Genomic DNA, 22,077 nt, shown 5'->3' with positions numbered 1-22,077 from the left:
GTACTTCCAAGGCTAATCAAATGACTAAGGACAAAAAACAAGAAGTATATTTGTGTCCTTATCCAACCTGTAATTTTGATAGATCATATGTTTAAATTCAAAATTGATCTAATTAAGACCCAAACCGCAACGAGATAAAAATAGTTTAATCCATTTTATGAACACTAGGGAATAGAAGTTAAATACAAATAATAAAAATGATAGAAGTTAAATACAAATAATAAAAATGATAGAATAAAAAAACTAAGATATAAAATTAGTAAAAAGTTAATGTAAATTAGAAGAAAAAATTAAAATTTAAGAAGTAGTTTAAAGGTAAAATTGTCTAATGAAATATATACACCAAATGGGATAATTCTCATTATTAATAGTTATAGGTTATAGATAATATGTTAATTTCGCCATTATCTATAATTAAATTGTAAAATTAAAGAAATATATAACAAAAACTAAGATATATTTTATAATAAATGTTTGAAAATTTCATTTTTCTTATTAAAAAATAGTAGAACGAGGTTGCGTTTATTATGGGTTTTTTTTTTTTGGCAATTAATATATCAACATATTATAATGTGTGAAATATTATAATATAATATAATTATAATGGGATAATATCCATTTATATCATGTGAATGTCTTTAGACTTATACCAAAGTTTAACCTTTAATCCGAATGGATCGAACGGGCCATTATATATATAGACTAAAAAAATATGAATAAGTAGTCAGGTATGTCTAGAATCCTGTCATAAAACATTTTTTTCCCATCTTACACGCAGTCGACCCTTTAAACGGCTTGCTCCTTAATACAGAAACAAGGGCAACAAAGGGAATCACTCAGGCAATGAACACAAAGGCAGAAACAAGGGTGCAAGTAGCAAACAAGTCCAAAAGGAGGATCACTAAGCCTACATACCTCAATGACTACGTCTGAAGGAAAAGGACAAAGGTAGTAGTGCAATCTTGTTTGATTGACAATTGTCTACCCTCAGGGGGACAAGGATAACCAATTCTGTTATGAAAATATTCCTAGGCACACATCAGCACAAATTATGTTACCAGGATCCTTATATATATGCTATGTAATAACAAACAAGATAATAAGAATCATATTATTACCTCTCTTTCCTTGTGCTTTTTTCTTCTTCCTTAATCCCTTTTCTGGAGGAGTTGGTCCTCAAATACAGCAGGCACCATGAGGCCTATCATTTGGTGTTCTCGTTGTTGCTCCCATGACTGATTCTGCAAACATTTCTCCTCCATCAGACCGCCTTGGGGATGTTTTGTTTCGCCTCACCTAACAACAACTTCACCTTACCTCCAAGATTGAGGAACTTCTCAATCATGTCTCCCCAACCTTCTCCCCACCACCTCCACCACCGCCAACCTGTTCTTGCATCAACCCACAAAATGAAGTTAGAGGTGCCCAGATTCGATGGCACTGACCCACTTGGTTGGATCTTCAAGATTAACCAGTTTTTCAAATATCATGGAACCACTGATCATGATCGTTTAACCATTGCGGGGTTTTACATGGAAGGAAGGGCCTTTGCTTGGTTCCAATGGATGACAAGCAACGACCAATTTACTTCTTGACCTATTTTTCTACAAGCTCTGCAAACTAGGTTTGCCCCATCCCAGTACGAAGACCCCACAGGCTCATTGTTCAAACTTACACAAAAGGGATTAGTCGCTCATTACCTGTATGAGTTTGAAGACTTGGCTAATCGCGTCGTTGGTATTCCGGCTCCGTTTCTTCTGAGCTATTTTGTGTTTGGCCTCACCCCCGATATCCGACGGGAGGTGCAAGCCCACCAACCCTTGACGTTGGTCCAGGCTGCAGGCCTTGCGCGCTTGTAAGAAGAGAAGCTCCATGATTCCCGCCTGCCACCACGATCCCGACCGTCACCACCGCCACCCTCGCCACCACTTTCACTACCCTCCCCTTGTCTTCCGCCTTTACCGCCTCTGTTGCCTTCTTCATCGCGCTCACCTCCAGCTCTGACAATTTGATGCTTGACACTGAAGGAATTGGCCTCACGCCCCGAGCGTGGGCTTTGGTTCACCTACGATGAGAAGTACCATAGAGGCCATCGTTGCGCCTCTAGGGTTCATCTCTTAATCGCGGAAGAGGATGACCTGCCAGACCCAGCCCCTTCTAATATAGACCCCACTAACCCGACTCCAGCTCTACATGAAGGGCTTGACCTGTACCTGACCTAAATCAACTTTAATTCGCTCGCGGGCCACGTTGCACCGGAAACACTTTGTTTGATTGCAACAATCGCCGGCCAGGTCGTGCTCCTGTTGGTGGATGGGGGGAGCACCCACAATTTTATTCAACAGGCTCTCGTTACCCAGCTCGGTCTTCCCTGTCGTGACACCACACCATTGAAGGTCATGGTAGGAAACGGTCAACACCTGGAATGCACTAGCTTTTGTGAGGCTATTACAATTTACATTCAAGCAACACCATTCATGGTGGACCTCTATGTCTTGCCGATAGTTGGTGCCAATGTTGTCTTGGGTGTCCAATGGCTCAAATCTTTGGGCCCCATTCTCACGAACTTTAACACGTTTTGTATGCAGTTATTCCATGAGGGGCAGTTGGTTGAACTACAAGGGAACCATGATGCGAATTTGGGGTTGCTGACCTCACCCCAGTTCCGACGACTATGTCGTAAACAGGGCAATGGACTTTGCTTCCATATCTCCATTCTCTCGGACTAAGTTGTGAAGACACCTTATGACAACCTTACCCCTGAGTTACAAGCTCTCCTCACTAAATTCGATTCCCTGTTTCAGCCTCCCCATAGTTTACTGTCGGCACGCGACACTGATCACCACATCCATCTCCTACCGCAATCAACTCCGATCAACGTACGCCCGTACAGTACTCGTACTACCAGAAACACAAGATAGAGCTTCAGGTGGACTCCATGTTGCAGAAAGGCCTTATTCAACCTAGTACGAGCCTGTTCTCATCGCCGATGCTGTTAGTCAAGAAGCACGACGGTTCCTGGCGATTTTGTGTTGATTATCGCGCTTTGAATGCACTCACCATCAAATACATGTTCCCTATTCCCATGATTGATGAGCTTTTGGACGAATTGGGGGGAACACGATGTTTCTCGAAATTGGATCTGCTACAGGGCTATCGCCAAATTCGAATACAGACAAATGATGTTCCTAAGATAGCATTTCGGACACACCATGGCCATTACGAATTTAAAGTAATGCCATTCGGGTTGTGCAATGCGCCTTCTTCCTTCCAGGCGACGATGAACCTCGTCTTCCGGCCACACCTCCGGTAGTTCATTATTGTATTCTTTGATGATATCCTTGTCTATAGAGGTTCCTTCGAAGATCACTTACATCACTTGTATACCACTTTTCAGGTGCTTCTCAACAACCAATTTGTTTTGAAATTATCTAAGTGCTTGTTTGCTCAATCTCAGGTCGAGTACCCAGGCCATGTGGTCTCACACCAGGGAGTGGAACCTGTTGCTTCGAAAATTGTTGTTATTCATCAATGGCCACAACCCTGCGGAGCTTTCTTGGACTCGCTGGATTTTATCGCCGTTTCATTCGCGGCTATGCTATGATAGCAGCTCCCTTGGTCAAAGTTACCACCATTAAACCCTTTCAATGGACATCCCAGGCTCAGTTAGCCTTTGACGACCTCAAGCATGCTTTGTCTACTGCACCTGTGCTGGCCTTACCGGACTTTCGACTTCCATTCATCATGGAGACAGACGCATTGGGAGTAGGGATAGGGGCCGTTCTGTCTCAACAGGGACACCCCATCACCTTCTTTAGCAAACCTTTCACTCCAAAGCTCCTTCGAGCGTCCATGTATGTCCGAGAACTAGTCGTTATCACATTGACGGTCAAGAAATGGAGGCAGTATCTTCTTGGCCATCATTTCACCATCATCACCGATCACTGAAGCCTCAAGGAGCTACTAACCTAAATGATACAAACCTGAGAGCAACATATGTACTTGGCACGCCTAATGGGATTCGACTACACCATTCAGTATCGTTCTGGCAACCATAATCAGGAAGCTGACGCCTTGTCGCGATTGCCAGAGCAAGACCAAGCAACATTTATGATTTTATCAATGCCCTGTTTAACATTCATGGAGGAACTTCGCAGACAGCTTGCTAACCACCAGAGTACCAACATCAGCTTCAACAAATCCGTGATTACCCAGCTAATCACCATGATTTCTCTATCTCATAGGACTTTGTTCTGTACAGAGGCCGCCTCTAGTTACCACGTGGACTTCCATTGATCGCCACTTTGCTTACTGAATATCATGCCACACCTACCAGAGGTCATACTGGAGTTGCTAAGACCATAGCTTGGGTGTTAGAGAACTTCTACTGGTCAGGACTCCACGAGGATGTTGCTCAATTTGTGGCTAAGTGCGTGGACTATCAAGTAACAAAATATGAAGCCAAGAGGCTAGCGGGTTTATTGTGTCCCCTTTCCGTTCCTTCTCGACCATGGGTGGACCTGTCATTAGATTTCATCGTCGGCTTACCCCCTTATCATGGTAACACCGTGATTCTCGTCATTGTGGATAAGTTCTCCAAGGGGATCCATTTGGGTATGTTACCAGTGACTCACACTGCACTCATGGTGGCATCTTTATTTGTCAAAATTATGGTCAAAATTCACGGTATCCCTAACAGTTTAGTCTTCGATAGGGACCCGTTGTTCATCAACAGATTTTGGCAAGAACTCTTCTGTTTGAGTGGCACCCAACTGCGAATGAGTTGAGGCTATCACCCTCAAAGTAAATCCTGAACCGCATCATTGAACAGTATCTCTGGGTTTTCGTGCACCGCCGGCTAAGTGCTTGGGGCAAGCTTCTCCCATGGGTCGAGTGGTCCCATAATACATCATGGAATGCAGGTACAGGCACCACTCCATTTGAGATAACCTTCGGCCGGAAGTCCTTTAATTTTCCAGAATACATTGCGGGGATTGCAAAGGTGGAAGCTATGGAAGATATTCTATCAGAAAGGGAGGCCACCTTCTAGGCAATTCGAAAGAAGCTCTTGAAAGCTCAAGAACGCATGAAGACATATGCTGATATGAAGCGCCGGGAGGTCAATTATGGCTCCGATGACTGGGTCTTGGTCAAGCTCCGACCATATCAATAGACATCTGCTAAAGGAACACAGGCAATTACAGGCAAATTGGTGAAGAGGTATTACTGGCCATTCCAAATTAAAGAGAGGATAAGCCCAGTGGCATACCGCCTACAATTGCCGAAGGGAGCGCGAATTCACCCTGTCTTCCATTGCTCCATGCTCAAGCCATTCAAAGGATCACCGGAAAAGACAAAGCCAATAGAGCTACCCCCAACTTTTACTAACAACCAACTTCTTATCTCTCCCTTGGCAATTCTGGACTATCGTCGCAGATCTTCAGAACCTAACGCCACTTGGAAAGTTTTGGTGCAATGGCACGGCCTATCCTCATACGAGACATCTTGGGAGGATTGGCCCCAGCTATGTCAGGACTTTCACCTTGAGGACAAGGTGACTTTGCAAGGGTCGAGGGATGATACAGAAACAGGGGCAGCAAAGGGAATCACTCAAGCAATGAACACAAAGGCAGAAACAGGGGTGCAAGTAGCAAACAAACCCAAAAGGAGGATCACTAAGCCTACATACCTCAATGACTACGTTTGAAGGAAAAGGACAAAGCTAGCAGTGCAATCTTGCTTGATTGGCAATTGTCTACCCTCAGGGGGACAAGGATAACCAAATCTGTTATGAAAATATTCCTAGGCACACATCAACACAAATTCTGTTACGAGGATCCTTATATATATGCTATGTAATAACAAGCAAGATAATAAGAATCATACTATTACCTCTATTTCCCTTGTGCTATTTTCTTCTTCCTTAATCCCTTTTCTGGAGGAGCTGGTCCTCGAATCCAGCAAGCACCACGAGGCCTATCACTCCTTTTTTACTTGTTTGAAATCCATCTCCAAGAAACTCTAATGAGTCGGTGATCAATATGCATAAAAACAATTCATCTAGATCAACCTTATGCGGTTCAAGCCAATAGGAATGGTGATCCTACTCAATCCTTTTTGTTTCACTCTTGGGCAAAATTGATGAATTAAAAATAGATTAGGAAAATGGCCAAAAAGAATTCCAATATTAGCTTAACAATTGGTAGAATCTCCGATTAGCAAAGCGAGATCTGAACATTTTTTTAAGCAAACAAACTAATGTCATTTCACTAAGGATATAAAAGAAAATAATACATATTGAGGAATCCAGATGAAATGCCACGTTTTGTGGGTATTGATGCCCTCGTAAACTTGTAGGCAACAACATTGGCTTGCCTCTTAACTAAACTCACACAAGTTTTTGCGAGGAATTTAAAAGAGTCACACAAGTTTTTGCAGGGAATTTAAAAGAGCCTTACATCTGGCTAGAATAGTATGAAATTCATTTAGACCTTGTTTTGTTGTTTTAAGAGTATCCTGAATGAACTTATAGTCTATTTCAAAGACCACATTTTGAAGTTGGAGTTGTTGTGTCCAGATTAGGACTTGATGAAATGTAAATGCAAACGGGATAATACATGTTATTGATCAAAATAAGATTGGGAAATACTGTCCTAGTGCTAAAAGTTTTTTTTTCTTACCATATTATTGGTACCAACTAGTTCCCATGTTAAAAATGATGATTAATATCTATCACAAACTATGAGTATACAATGATGATATTTCTCTCCTTTAACACAATTTATTTATTTCATACTCAAGGGATAACGTGATTTGAACTTGAACCACTTAATTAAATGACACAACTTGTATCAACTGTTGTTGATCCTAGTGTTACAAGATAAGTTTTTTATTTACTCAGACTCAATAATCATTGTACTCGGTAGTCGAATAAGATCCCAAATATCTAGATGATTTTAATAAAATAAGAGGGAAACTTTATCTCTTAGCTACAAGATAAAAATATAATGCTAATATCCTAAAATATCTTTTATTAGAGAAAAGATGAGATAATTACATTACCCCCTATTCACATTATCTAAAAGGAGAAGATAAAAATCAGATAATCCAATCTCTCCTTATATAAGAGACCATTGAGACTTTGATAAAACATTTTCTAATTTAAACTCACATACTATTATACTATTGTTTGTATACTTTTAATTATCTAACTTGAACGTGAGAGTATATTTTCAAGTACCTCCACCATAATTTTTGAAGAAATTCACAAAAAAATCCTAGCAACCGATCTTACCAAATATGATAACAACAACTTTTAATTAGAGGTTTAATTAGATAAGACAAAATCATGTCACCTGAGATACTAGTAAGCATTTTTAAAAACTTTTAAATAATTAATTTCAGTGTTTAAATCTAGATTGAGTTGCTAATATTTGGTATAAGTCTAAAAGACTTACACTTGGTAACCCCATCTCAACTATAATATACCGCACGATTATATATTATATATTAAGTCAAAAAGCTATATTATTTATGTGTAATCATTTAAATCCTAAATTATTATTTTAGTTTCTGAATTTGGAGGTGTTTTTTTTTAGTTTCTAAAATTTAAAAATGTTTTTTTTTTTAATTTTGACAAATTATTCTTTTTAGTTCCTAACATGATAAATTAACACTATGGTATTTTTTAGCATTTTGGGGTATTTTTTTTTAGCACGTGATCATAGTTTAAAAATGTAAATTCAAGTGATTAAAAAATAAAAATTATTTTATGATAATTAAAAATTATTATATAAAGTGTAAATTTATTAAGTCAGAAATTAAAAATAATAATTTATCAAAATTTAAAGAAAAAATAATTTTTAATTTTAAGGAATAAAAAATATACACCTTAAATTTAGGAACTAAGATAATAATTAAATCTTATTTAAATTACTTTTTAAAAGAATGTTATTAGAGACAAAAAAAAGGTTATATTTTATCAATATAAAAAGTATTAATATTGATATAACATAACTTATAAACCCGATGAATAAAAATTAGCTTGGAGTCCGGGCAAATCAGCGAGACAGGAACAGCCCTAGCGCGGACCAAAGCCGGTGTTCAATTTCCATCTTCTTCCGAACACGCCATTTTCGTCTACGATAAACGCTCTCAGGTTCATTCCTTCTTTCGTTCGCTTTTCCGCGTCACACTGTGCTACTGCAATTCCTCTTTGCAATGCCAGCGTTTTCTTTAATTTTTCATTGTTTAGCCGCCAATCGTAGTTTAGATAGTGAAATTTCGAGTAACTTTTCAGTCAGCGTTAAGTGATTTCCTTGGAATCGAGCAAGAGAGAGCCAACTAACTCGTTCCCGCTACTGCTAACTGTTCTTTCTGAAGTGAAAGTGTTGTCGTGATTATTTTTATTTTGATTACAACAACTGTATTGAACACGCGCATGGTTGTCACTAGGGCACTTTTTTTATCTGCAGAAGAAAAGGGGTTTGTGAGAGGCTTGTATCCAAAATGGCTAGATCCAAACGACGGAGGTTTACCAGTGGTAGCAATGTCAGACCCGGGACTATGACTTTCGAGCCTATTTTGGAAGAAGGAGTGTTCCGTTTTGATTGTTCTGTAAATGTTAGAGATGCAGTACCCCCCAGTATTTCTTTTTTGAATACCAATGATAGAGACATATCTATCTATAGTGAGAAGGTTCCGCTCTATACCCCGACGTTTGCGTGTCGTTCAGAGAAGCAGGTTGTCAAACTTGAGGTTAGTTACTTAATTAGCTTCTGGCTCATATCTTTTGGTTGTCAACTTGTCATCGTACAATGTTGATAATGTGTTTATGTACTATCTTTTTCTCTGGTCTTCATAAATTAATTAAATTGTTTTTGAACCAGCTGCCTGTAGGTTCTTCCCTTTATGGAACGGGAGAAGCTAGTGGTGAGCTCGAGAGGACAGGCAAAAGAGTAAGTCAATCTTATGGAATTACATGTTTTAAAAAAAGATTTACTTGTTATCTGGCTAATCATCAATTAAATTTCATTTGCAGGTTATCACATGGAACACGGATGCATGGGGTTATGGACCGGGAACTACCTCCTTGTACCAATCACATCCATGGGTGTTAGCTGTTCTTCCAAACGGTGAGGCGATAGGAATTCTTGCCGACACTACAAGGCGCTGTGAGGTGCTGTAACATTTGGGTTTTCTTCATCTATAACCTTGAAGAGACGTTTATGCTGTAATGTTAATCTGTTTGATGGTCATTTATTTTGTTTGTAAGCAGATTGATCTGAGGAAAGAATCAACAATACAGTTTGTTGCTCCATCCGCATATCCTGTCATTACATTTGGTCCTTTTGCTTCACCCACGGCAGTGTTGATATCTCTATCAAAAGCAATTGGTAAATTTTTAATAAAAAAATTCAATTATAATTAATGTAGCTCCATAGAAATTATGGCTCTTCATTTTCATTGAGGGGAGGAAATTTTATGCGATTAGTTTGTCTGTAAAAATTGAAGCCTGTCTTCACTTATGGAGAGTAGTCCATTTCTGTAGAAGAATCTAGTACCTGTAGTTGACCCACCAAAAATATGATTTCATATGCAACACATGTTATTGTTTTATGTGTGTTCATAAACATTTGTTTGTAACATGTAGTGTGTTTTTATTATACTTGGAGCCGCTAATTTTTATATATAAAAATAAAGACATTATCAATGATTGAATAATATTGATAATCTTATATGCTTATTTATTTATAATCTTCAAATTGAGAAAGCATGTAATGTGAGTGTACTATTATATTCTGTTATATTTCCATAACTATAATTTATGTACAAGATTCAAGAAGAGATCATTTTCAAATTAAAATTTCAAGCATGTAATTTAGGGATGGAACTAGGTGTGAGTATATACCACCCCCAAAAAACTAGACAAAGCCTTTTAACATTTATTGTAAAACTAAAAATTCACCCCCTCTAATATTTGGTCCTAAGTATCAAATCTACTTGTCCCTGGCTTGTGGTAAATTTTGCCCCCTCACCCCCAAACATTATTCTATACATCTTAGAATGTAGGTTTGAGCCTAACTCAACCCCAAAAAACTAGCTCATGGGGTGAGGGTTGTCCTCCACTTATATATTCTATCTTTGTCTTATCTCTAAGCCAATTTGGGACTTGGGCTATTCCCAATACACCCCCTCACGCCCAACACTTTTGGGCTTGGTGGGTGACTCACTTATATGAATCTAGGATAGTATTTGATACCATCTTAGCTAAACATGTGGGTTTGGGCCTAACTCAACCCCATAAGCTAGGTGAGGGTCCCCCCCCCCCCCATATATTCTATCTTTGTTTTATCTCTAGTCAATGTGGGACTTGGATTTTTCCCAATAGTACAACACTTTCTAGTATCATCATTTTATTTATAAATTCTTTCTTACAGATTTTTTGTTCTTTGTCAGGAACTGTATTTATGCCCCCAAAATGGTCATTAGGCTATCATCAATGCCATTCGAGATATTTATCTGACGAGAGAGTTCTGGAGGTACTTGGTGTTTTCTCAGTGGGGTGATTCTGGGATTAGTTGCATTCATATGTAGAAAACTGGAGACTCTGAATATGCATGTGTTCCAATTTCTGTCTGTTTTTGCTATAGTCTTTTTGTCTTTACTGCTTCTTTGGTTAAGAAAAATTGAAATCTTCTAAAGTTCTATTTGGTATACCTGTATTTTAATGTGTAAGATATCTGGGGTTTTTGGATGAGATGATTGCATGCCTATGCTTGATGTCCGCCAAGGTAATATTTAAACAGAAGAACGTGGCAGGATATCGAATTTCTTCATATTGGGCATACCTTTCAATAAACCTGAGAATCTTAGATGCTGGGAATCTTAAGCATATAAACACAGTTTAAATAATGCATTTGTAATTGAATATGAAAATCTGAATGAACTGCAAAATTTAGACTTTACCCCATGTCGGGAATCTTTAATAACTTTCGGCTCTCATACTAAGCATGGTTTTCCAAAATTTTCATGCATTCCAGATAATATTCTTTACATGTAGACATTCAAAATACCTAGGAATTTAGGAATTCTGCATTGCTATCAACTTAGTTCTTTACATTCTAACATTATTGGTTGTGAGTTATTCCAAAGCATGTTTTGTCTTTGATTTGTTAACAATTAAAATTTGCAGGTTGCAAAAACATTCCGGAAAAAGAGCATACCTTGTGATGTGATATGGATGGATAACAGTTACATGGATGGTTTTCGTTGTTTCACCTTTGACAAGGCAGGTTTTTTTACTCCTAGAAAAAAGAATCAACTACAGTATCATAATTTTTATTATAAATCTTTCTAATTGTGCACATGAATTAATTTAGTGTTTAGTACATTTATGTTGTGTCACATAAATTAAAGTGATGTATTGCATAGATTATAATATAATTTCCTTTTATTGGCTAACATTAGTTGTCCAACCTGCACAGGTAATTTGAAAAATACTTAGTAAACTTTTCGGTTGTCCATTTTATTGTCTATGACAATATATTTTTGTTTAGAAAAGTAAGTATTGTGATATCTTTCAGGAGCGTTTTCGAGATCCCACGTCTTTAGTGAAAGATCTCCATTATAGTGGTTTTAAAGCTATTTGGATGCTTGATCCTGGAATAAAGCAGGAAGAGGGTTATTTTGTATATGATAATGGTTCTAAAAAAGATGTTTGGGTCCAAAAGGAAGATGGAAATCCTTATGTTGGTAATTTTTTTCTTGTCTTTTAGACACAAATATTTCTGTACTTCATTCTTGCCTTCTTCTTTCCTTTCTGTGATACATTATCCCATATATACATTATCAGGAGAGGTGTGGCCTGTTCGATGTGTCTTCCCTGACTATACACAGTCAAAAGTTCGTGCATGGTGGGCAAATTTAGTTAAAGACTTCATATCCAAAGGTGCTGATGGTATATGGAATGATATGAATGAACCATCTATCTTTAAGGTATTTCTAATCTCGTTGGTTTCTTTTCTTCAAATAATTTTGAAACAATATTTGATCCAAATCCTACTAACTGTGAGTCTGTGACTCTTGATTTGTTCCATTTCTACCTTCTGCACTCATTTCTTTTTTAGGATGTAACAAAAACAATGCCTGATAGCAATGTTCATAGTGGAGATAGTGAACTTGGAGGCTGTCAGAATCATTCTTTCTATCACAATGTAATATACTTTGCCCTTTATTTTGATTTTGGATTCGCACGTTATTTCATGATAAGCTTGTTTTGACAATGCATACATTCGTGGGAGGCACTTGGATTATATAATTAGATACTGCCTGCATCTTGATTTTGTTGCTAGTGTTTGAATTTAAATTTGTTGTGTGCTTTGATGCCTTACCTTGTAGTTATGAAGTTTCTCAATTATTATGACTGTTCTCTATAGGTGTATGGTCTTCTGATGGCAAGATCAACCTATGAAGGCATGAAACTGGCTAATGAAAAGAAGCGTCCTTTTGTTCTTTCAAGAGCTGGATTTGTTGGCAGCCAAAGGTATGCTGCAACATGGACTGGAGATAATCTTTCAACCTGGGAGCATCTTCATATGAGTATCTCCATGGTACTTCAGCTGGTAAGATTACATTAGTGGAAAGGATCCTACTTCCCTTGAGCAACATGTTTGATGTTGTCTTTGTGCCATTAATTAACTTCTGCAGTTTCTTGTGAAGCATTTATGGATACACAGTATATGTGTAGCTGGATCTAAGTTATAATAAATAGTTGTTAGCTTAATTTTTCGAAACATTTGTCACCCAAATGATAAATGATACTTTAAATAGGTGCTACACGATAGTATCCTCATAAGACAAGACGTCTGACTGCAAGTAGCAGTCATGACCACAAAGGCTATATTAATATTGTCATGGATTGTCCTTTTCCATTTTCTTAGAGTTGTGATGTCCTTTATTCTGTACGATGCTTTTGGCATTGGAGTTTTGCTAAGATTCTTTATGAGAACTATCTGCAGTGAGAGTGATATTTTTTTTATATTGTCTCATTGGTAGCAGGTTTTTTCATAATTTTTAAAATGTGGTTCAGTTCCAGATGAAATTCGATGTCATTGTCTTCCTATAATCTAATATTTACTTTATATTTAAGCATAAAACCTGAATGATAGGAAATAATATTATTTCTGAACAATATCTGAATGAATTACAATGCTGTATTTACAGTAAAATATATATTGGCAAAACTAAGTGTATTAGATATGTAACATTAAACCATTCATGTAGTTATTGGGGTTGGGTCTAGCAGAAGGGATTAGTCTCTCACAAGTCACAATGCATTGAACTAAGGATTTGATATCCCATTTCATTCTTGGTCTAGCAGTATTAGGGATGTTTTTTGTACTTGGGGGGAATAGTATATAAAATTTACAGATCTTGTGTGTCGGTGGTTACCTAGTTTACAGCAAGATCTTTGGTTCCCTAATACTTGTTCTGTATATTGTATTAGTTAACCATAGTTCTGCTCCTGTTGATGCTATGCTGTATGTAAATCAGTACCACTTGTACTGCTTTCACTATTATTTATAATATATATCTAGTTTTGCCGATAAAAAAAAAACCTCCACTGGCAGAGGTGCCTACATTTAGTTATCAACTGTGCCTCGAACAAGATTCCCTCTGAGGGAGGATAACTATGAGAAACAAAAAAATAAAACCCATTCATGTGTCTTCACCTAGTAGCTTAAGATTTTGGGATTATGGGTTCATGACATGGTATTAAAGTCTCTATGACCAAGTTGTATAGAGTTCATTCCTTGCTGCCCCCATTCTTCTAATAAATTGATGAATTTTTATTAAGATAGGGAAAATTGTGGGCTGTTCACACTTAAAAGTCTAAAATGTTTCGTGCATGCGGTGTGTCAGAAATATAATGTCTTATATTTTGTGTTTGACCTACCTCAACCTTAAAAGCTAGTTCATATTAGAGTATTCTTACTCGTTTGTAGTCTATGGCCAGCTGTCAGTTTGTTAGGTTACTAACTACTGTAGTTAGTAACTGTTAGTTAGTTTTCAGTTACACTCCCTATATAAAGAGCTGTAACAAAATTGTGTAACTTGGCTTTTCATTTTTTTTCAATCAATGAGAAACTTATTCAGCTTCTGTCTAAACCTATCAGTTCATAGGGTGTGTGGTTTCCCTCCACTTATATACTCTATCTTGGTACTATCTCTAGCTGAGACTTGTGTTTTTTCCCAATACACCCCTCACGCCCAACACTATTGGGCTTGTTGCATGGATAATATGGTAAGTTTGCCGTTAAAGGCTCTGATACCGTCTTATATTTTGGATTTGGGCCTAACTCAATCCTAAAAACTAGTTCATAGAGTGAGGGTTGCCCCTCACTTATATACTCCATCTCGGCACTATCTCTAGCTGATGTGGGACTTGGGTTTTTCCTAATATATTATAAAGTCATTCATTTGTCTACTCCTAATAGTTTAAGCTCTTGTAGTTGTTGGTTCAAGACATTAAATAATCACTTTGAATATATGTTATATTTCCCCTAATAGTTTGCTTTTCTTGTATTCAGGGACTTAGTGGTCAGCCACTTTCAGGTGCGGATATTGGTGGATTTGCTGGAAATGCATCACCTAGACTTTTTGGAAGGTGGATGGGTGTTGGTTCCTTGTTTCCCTTTTGCAGAGGGCATTCTGAAGCTTGCACCACTGACCATGTACCTTGGTCTTTTGGGGAAGAGGTTAGTTCATCTTTGTGTGTATAAAATCAATATTCTTGTGGTTTCCAACTTGTTATATGTTGGACATTTATCTAAATTCTAAGTTGAAATTTCTCGTCAATATATATCACGTGGAGTAAAAATAATGAATAATGAAGGCTGTAAATTAAGCTCGATCATTAGCTTGGTATCAACTTAACAAATTTGAGTTCATGAGACAATTAGTGCATAATCTCACATATATTTCATTTTGTGCTTTAAGTTCTGGGGGTGCACATTTGTTATTATCTTATTATGTGTTTATTTTAATTGGCAAGGTGTCTTAATTGCAGTCACCCCTAGCCTGCCTTAGTTGCAGCCTCTTTGGGGTTGCCTTAATTACAACCTTAAGGGTGATATTTAGGGTTTGTTTGAATTGACGGAAGAGAATGGAGTGGAGGGGAAAATTGTTCCCTTGTTTGGACTAAAAATATGGCATACATAGAACTTAAAAAGTTTGGACAATCCTCACCTTACAAGCCAGTTTTGTGGTTTAGTTAGCCCTTAAGCCCACATTCTAAGATGGTATCAGAGCCTATCTTAGATCCATTGTTGGGCCACCTGCATTGCATGCTCTACATTGGTAGCCTTGGGCATGAGGGAGTGTTAAAGCTTCCTTGTGGTTACTCATAGCCCACCTTACTTGTGGCCTCAAGGGTGGTGTTTAGTCCCGCATTGACTAGAGTAATGGCTTAAATAAAGCTTGGGTAATCCTTACCTTATAAGCCAATTTTGTGAGGATGGGTCAGACACTAAGCCAAAATTTAAATTTTTTCTAGGGCCATTTTTTCCCTTCAGTGGAACTTATTTCCATTAAAGAAATCTAGGATGGATGACATAAGAAAATACTGCATTCATCATCATGCGTTGTATTCAAGAGCATTTACTTTAAATTGTATTCTGCTACTGGCCTAATCTGGATTTTATTTTTATAGGAGTAATTTGTTGTTAATATTTGCTAGCACCTTCTGACTATATTATACATGAACAATATATTTCTTTATGAGGAGGGATCAAGTTACTCCAAGAGTACCTTTAACTGAGTTTCTCCTCATCCTTACCCTTCACTTTTTTGTAATCTAATGGTTCTGAAGAGTAACACATCTCAACCGTTAGATTACAATAGATTACAATAAAATGAAGGGTGAGGATGAGGAGTAACTCTCTTAAGAGTTACTCTTGGAGTAAGTTGATCCCTCTTCTTTCTTTATTATAAAAACCGTTAATTTTTATCTATGCAAACCTAGCACTATCTCATAAAGGCTTAGGACACATTTCTGTGATGAATGAGAAGATGGGTCAATTTACAGTCTTTAAGTTTCTCACATAATGAAATGGTGTTCTGTAATTTGTGCATCACTAACTTCAGCTCAAACTTTTAGTGTGAAGAAGTTTGCCGATTGGCATTGAAGAGGCGCTACCGCCTGATCCCACTTATCTACACTCTTTTTTATTTTGCTCATACATGGGGCACACCAGTGGCAACCCCTACTTTCTTTGCTGGTGGGTTCATGTTCTGTTTACTAATTTGTGCGTCTTTGGCTTGTTATGATATTTGAGCATATTTCATGTACATCATGATTTATATATATATATATATATATATATTTTTTTTTTGCTTTTGCAGATCCAAAAGATCCTAGCCTGAGGAAGCTTGAAAATTCATTTTTGCTTGGTCCAATCTTAGTGTTTGCAAGGTTCTTCTACTTCTTGTCTATCATCAATCTAGATAAAACTGCTATATTTTCTTGAGATTCCTTTGCAGGAAATAGGCTGGTTTTCCTGATGCTTCTATGCACACTTACTGCCGATAGCTTTTAGTCATCGAGAAAGGATGAATGATAAAAAAAATTACATATTTCTTTTCCAATTTTTAAAACAATTAAATCTGCTCATGGTAAATCCCCTGATATGTTCATCCTTCATTTTTTTATTAAGAAGAAAACATTAAATTCATTAAAAATTAACAATGTGCATATAGGAATTAGAAATGATACTATTTAGCACAACTGCACAAGAGAAGCAAAAATAAATTACTGTAATATAAAGCCCAGCTTATCTATCTTCGTTGAGATTTGATATAAGCTGTCTATGGATGTTAACTACTGGTTTCTGCTCCTCTTGTGTCTGTGTGCATTTCTTTGAATTTAAGTTGATTCCCCATTCCAACTTTATCTGACCATGTCCATTTTGCATTATTAAATGTAAATATTAATAATGTGTAATGTTTTCTCTTATTCATTAACAATTCATATTTGTAAGTATTTGTGGTCTTTGGATCTGATGCTTTTTTGGGTAGCAGCTCTCAAGTTTGATAGAATGCTGTATTACACATTGCTGTACAATTTGTGCTGATTTAACATGTTATTTGTATCTTGATCAGCACCTTACGTAGACAGGGTTTGGATAAGTTGGAGATTACTTTACCTAAGGGGATATGGCTGAATTTTGATTTCAACGATGCACATCCGGTATTTTTTTCCTGTTCTTTTGGTTTTCATTTTGTTTTAATAGTATTTTAATTTATTTTCTTTCACAAAAAATGATTTGCTTTCCTTTGTTTTTTGTTCTGTCTGGGGCATGTCAGGATTTGCCAGCTTTATACTTAAAAGGTGGCTCGATTATTCCTGTGGGCCTCCCTCATGAACATGTTGAAGAGGCTAATCCTTCAGATGACTTGACTCTTTTTGTGGCTTTAGATGATCATGGTAAGTCAATGCATTCAATTTTCCCTTGGCATGCTTTTACAGCTATCTTGATAATGTCTGTACTCTTCAGATTGACATGTTGCTCTTAAAGGCTGTATGAATAAGATTTACGGTTTGTTTGAGGAGCTAATTTGAGGTTATGAAAACAGTTTATGACTCCTATAAGTTCTTACCTTATTTTTATAAGCTTCTTGACGTAATTTATCAAAATAAGCTCTTTTTAACGTATGAATAAATTTTATGGTTAAATTTATGGCATAAGCCCTTACATGATAAGAACTTATTGAACTTTTGATTAAGTTCTTTACCTAAATGCACCCTTAATCATTGACAGGGAAAGCTGAAGGTGTTCTATTTGAAGATGATGGTGATGGATACGAATTCACAAAAGGCAATTATTTATTAACACATTATGTGGCTGAACTTAAATCATCAGTTCTTACTGTGAGTGTCCAGAAAACTGAAGGGTCATGGGAAAGACCTAAACGCCGCCTGCATATTCAATTATTGCTGGGTGGGGGTGCAATGGTATGTGCTTTTCTGTGAGATGAAACCACAGAATTTGAAACTCGTGTCAAAGAAACTGTGAAAACCCCCTGCTTGATTCCATCCTTTACTGGATACTTGATCTTAATATTTATATAATTTATGTTTTTTAAACAGCTTGATACATGGGGAACTGATGGAGAAGTTCTGCAACTAATTTTGCCTTCGGAAGATGAGGTGTCGGAGCTAGTATCTACTAGTGAGAAGAATTACAAGGACCGCTTGGGTATTTCCTTGTTCAAATATTTTACTTGACTGGTTTATGAATATTAATATATATGATATTTATGTATGCGTTGTACCAATTGTCCAATTCTTATTTTCTTGAGCATCATTTTCTCTGCTAATGCTACATTTTATTCTTTAGTATAGTGTTTTGTAGTTTGTTTATCGGTTTTAGACAATCCTGTTTTATGATCTAACATGTCAATTTTGAAGATATTTCTTGGTTTGGATATTCACCTTACAATTTCTATTCCGCAGTTTCCATGTCTTTATTATCTGCCGATGGTTTCTTTTCCCTTGGTTGAGAATTGTCTGAATTGATTTTTTTGCATGGGTATTAGTTCTCTTATCATGTCCTTGAGTAGAGTGGATGCTGACTACTGGTTTTCTTCTGCAAATTATGTTGTATTTTACATCTGAATTCTATGTAACATGCCTTCAATAATCCTAAAAATGCCAATTGTATATCAAGGTGTGCTACTTTCTGCAATTTTTTTTTGGCAGAAAATGCAACTCCAATTCCTGATGTAGAAGTAGAAGTAGAAGTAGAAGAGGTTTCTGGACCCATGGAAACACAGATTTTAAGAATTCCCATTGAACAGCAAAGTGGTGAGTGGAATCTAATGTTCCTTGAATTGCGGGTAGAATTATCTACGTGACACATGCATACGTTCATCGTCATTAGCAATTTGTTTAATTTGTTTTTCAAGTAATTGGAAATGTACAAGTAGCTTGTGTTGATATTTCTATTAAGATCAATTGGTAATTTTCAAACCAAAACAATTCAATTACAATGGAAGTAGCTCCATTGCAATTTTGCCTCTTCATTTTTTAGGGATTCAACATTAGAAGATTTTATGCAATTGTTTTCTTTGGAAAAATTGAATTCTGTCATCACTTATGGAGAGTAGTCCATATCTATAGAAGAATGTAGTACCTATATTTGACCCACAGAATATATGATTTCAAGTTTTGTTTTATTATAATTTTTTAAAGAGGTTACAATTTTTATTTTCATTTTTTGTTGTGACTAGACATAGAAGACCATGTTAGTCAGACGCCTGAGGAGGCAAGTACGCCAACTGATGGAGCGACAAATATTGCTGATTGTAGTGACGCATTCAAGACTACAGAGGTAATTGAACGGTAAATTAATCTTGTTATGTTATTGACATGTGACCATAAAATTCTTATCTTTTATCTATATTTCAGCTTTTCCCTTCCCGAGATGCTGTGCTGAATTGGGCTCGAGAAGTTGCAAAAGAGAATGGATTTGTCCTTACTATTTTGAGGTCAGAAACACATACAGGAAGTAATAAAAAGAATATTAGAGGGAAGACATATGTAATTCTGGGTTGTGAAAGGAGTGGAAAATATAGACCATACAAGAATACATTATCTAAGGTGACTAGTTCCAAAAAATGTGAGTGCCCCTTCAAGCTAAAGGGAAAAGCTTTGAACAAGGATGAAGGGTGGATTGTTAAGGTAATGTGTGGTTATCACAACCACGACTTAGGGGAAACATTAGTGGTGGGTCATTCATATGCTGGTCGACTAACTGCTGAAGAGAAGTCATTGGTCATTGATATGACAAAGAAAATGGTGGAGCCGAGAAACATACTACTAACATTGAAGGATCACAATAATGACACTACTATCAGGCATATTTACAATGCTCGACAAGCATATCGATCTTCTCAGAAAGGTCCTAGGACAGAAATGCAACACCTACTAAAGTTATTGGAACATGATCAATATGTGTGTTGGAGTAGAAAGGTGGACGATTCTGATGCTATCAGAGATATATTTTGGGCACATCCAGATGCCATCAAACTTTTAGGTTCTTTCCACACTGTCTTGTTCCTTGACAATACTTATAAAGTCAACAGGTATCAATTGCCACTGCTTGAGATTGTTGGTGTTACATCCACAGAGTTAACATTCTCTGTTGCATTTGCTTATATGGAGTCGGATGAAGTTGATAACTTCACTTGGGCACTACAGAAGCTAAGAGAACTGATTGTCAAAGACAACGAGATGCCTCCAGTAATTATAACTGTTAGAGACATTGCTCTGATGGATGCAGTGCAGGTGGTCTTTCCTAGCTCTTCTAATTTGTTATGTCGTTTTCATATAAGCAAGAATGTGAAGGCTAAATGCAAGTTGATAGTTCATCCGAAGGAGAGATATGACTTGGTGATGGATGCATGGGATAGTGTGATGAATTCTCCCAACGAGGGTGAGTATATGCAACGGTTGACATTACTTGAAAAGGTTTGCTCAGATTTTCCTACTTTTGGCGATTATGTGAAAAATACATGGCTGATTCCTCACAAGGAAAAATTTGTTATGGCATGGGTAGATCGAGTGATGCATTTGGGTAACACTACAATCGACAGGTATGCTTAAATTTATATATTAATAATAAATAAATAATAATAATTGATCACAATATATTATAATTATGTTAATTATTATTATTATGTGCTATTATGCTGCTTATTATGTTAATTATTATTATTCTATTTATTACGTTTATTATTATTATTATTATTATAAATATCTATAACTATTAATAACCTATAATAAATATTAATAATGAGAATTACCCCATTTGGTGCACACATTTCATTATACAATTTTACCCTTGAACCACTTAAATTTCAAATTTTTCTTCTAACTTACATTAACTTTTCATTACTTTTATATTATTAGTTTTTTTTTATTTTGTAATTTTTTATTAACTGTATTTTACTTCTATTTTTTTTTTTGAAAAAATTAGAGAGCCCCTAGTAGTTATAATGATAACTATTATGTTTTACTTCACAGGTTTGAAACAGCACATTGGAGGCTGGAGAACTTGCTTCAAGATAGTGGGGGGGATATGTGTAGTTGTTGGGATGCTGTGAACAACATGATTAAATTGCAACACACACAGATTAAGGTGTCGTTTGAGAAAAGTATAAACATTGTGGAATACAATGATCCATTCTATAGCAAGCTGCGGGGATTTGTATCAAGGAATGCATTGAGTTATATAGCTGACCATTATGACCGAGTTAAGACCGTTGGTATTGATATTGATGGTTCTTTATGTGGATGCACAATTAGAACTACACATGGTCTACCTTGTGCGTGTGAACTTGCTAAGTATAGTAGGACGTGGCACCCAATTCCCTTGCAAGCAATTCATGTTCATTGGAGGACATTAAACTTCAGTGACCAAGAAATGAACAATGAGGGGCTCGAGTTAGCGTTGCAACGTGAAGTGGATGCTTTGCACAATCAATTTCAGGAACTTGATTATGCTGGAAAAATTACTTTGAAGGCCAAATTGCGTGAACTAGCATTTCCTGATGCAATTTTAATGTGTCCGTCTCCTGAAAATTACTTTGATGCTCCAAAGGCTCTGGGTTTCCGCGAGAGACAAATCAATTGAATGTGATCCTTTATGTCCGGAGCATGCTGATGCATAACATTCTGACCATGATAGCATGTTAGCTCACCCTTCATCTTAGAAATCAGCCCATGAGAGTTTTGCCCAAATTCCGGTTGAGATTCATCCTTTTATTGAAGACATTGTAGATGTGAAACAGACGAGAAATGTGGTTAATTGTCTTAGATATATTGTGGTCTTAGTTTCTTTATCTTCACATGGAAGCATTACGTTTTTCCTTCTTGGAGGTTAACCAACGTTATGTCAGTCAAGTCACCTACTTAGGTTTGTGCATAAATGTCACTCTGTACAACTATGATATGTAGTTTGTTTAAAATCAGGTCTTTAATTTAATCTACACTGTTTGGATGGGGAATTTTAATTT

General features: G+C 36.7%; 1 protein-coding gene across 1 annotated transcript; it reads left to right on the top strand.

Moving 5' to 3' along the window:
- Positions 1-8,032: 8,032 nt before the first annotated feature.
- On the top strand, positions 8,033-22,068 carry LOC100782358 (uncharacterized; the record flags this gene model as incomplete). The annotated part of the gene is made up of 22 exons (XM_014762320.3): positions 8,033-8,158; positions 8,455-8,757; positions 8,889-8,957; positions 9,041-9,178; positions 9,278-9,395; positions 10,459-10,541; positions 11,195-11,290; positions 11,586-11,754; positions 11,855-11,997; positions 12,129-12,215; positions 12,438-12,623; positions 14,592-14,759; positions 16,160-16,280; positions 16,405-16,474; positions 17,161-17,248; positions 17,365-17,485; positions 17,820-18,013; positions 18,149-18,257; positions 18,761-18,865; positions 19,291-19,391; positions 19,469-20,655; positions 21,086-22,068. Coding segments are annotated over 22 exons (4,392 nt in total), but the record flags the coding sequence as incomplete, so codon positions are not given.
- Between the last annotated feature and the right edge of the window lie 9 nt (positions 22,069-22,077).

Source organism: Glycine max, chromosome 9 (assembly GCF_000004515.6).
Source record: "Glycine max cultivar Williams 82 chromosome 9, Glycine_max_v4.0, whole genome shotgun sequence".
NCBI classification, from domain to species: domain Eukaryota; kingdom Viridiplantae; phylum Streptophyta; class Magnoliopsida; order Fabales; family Fabaceae; genus Glycine; species Glycine max.
This window is presented reverse-complemented; position numbering and strand designations above follow the sequence as displayed.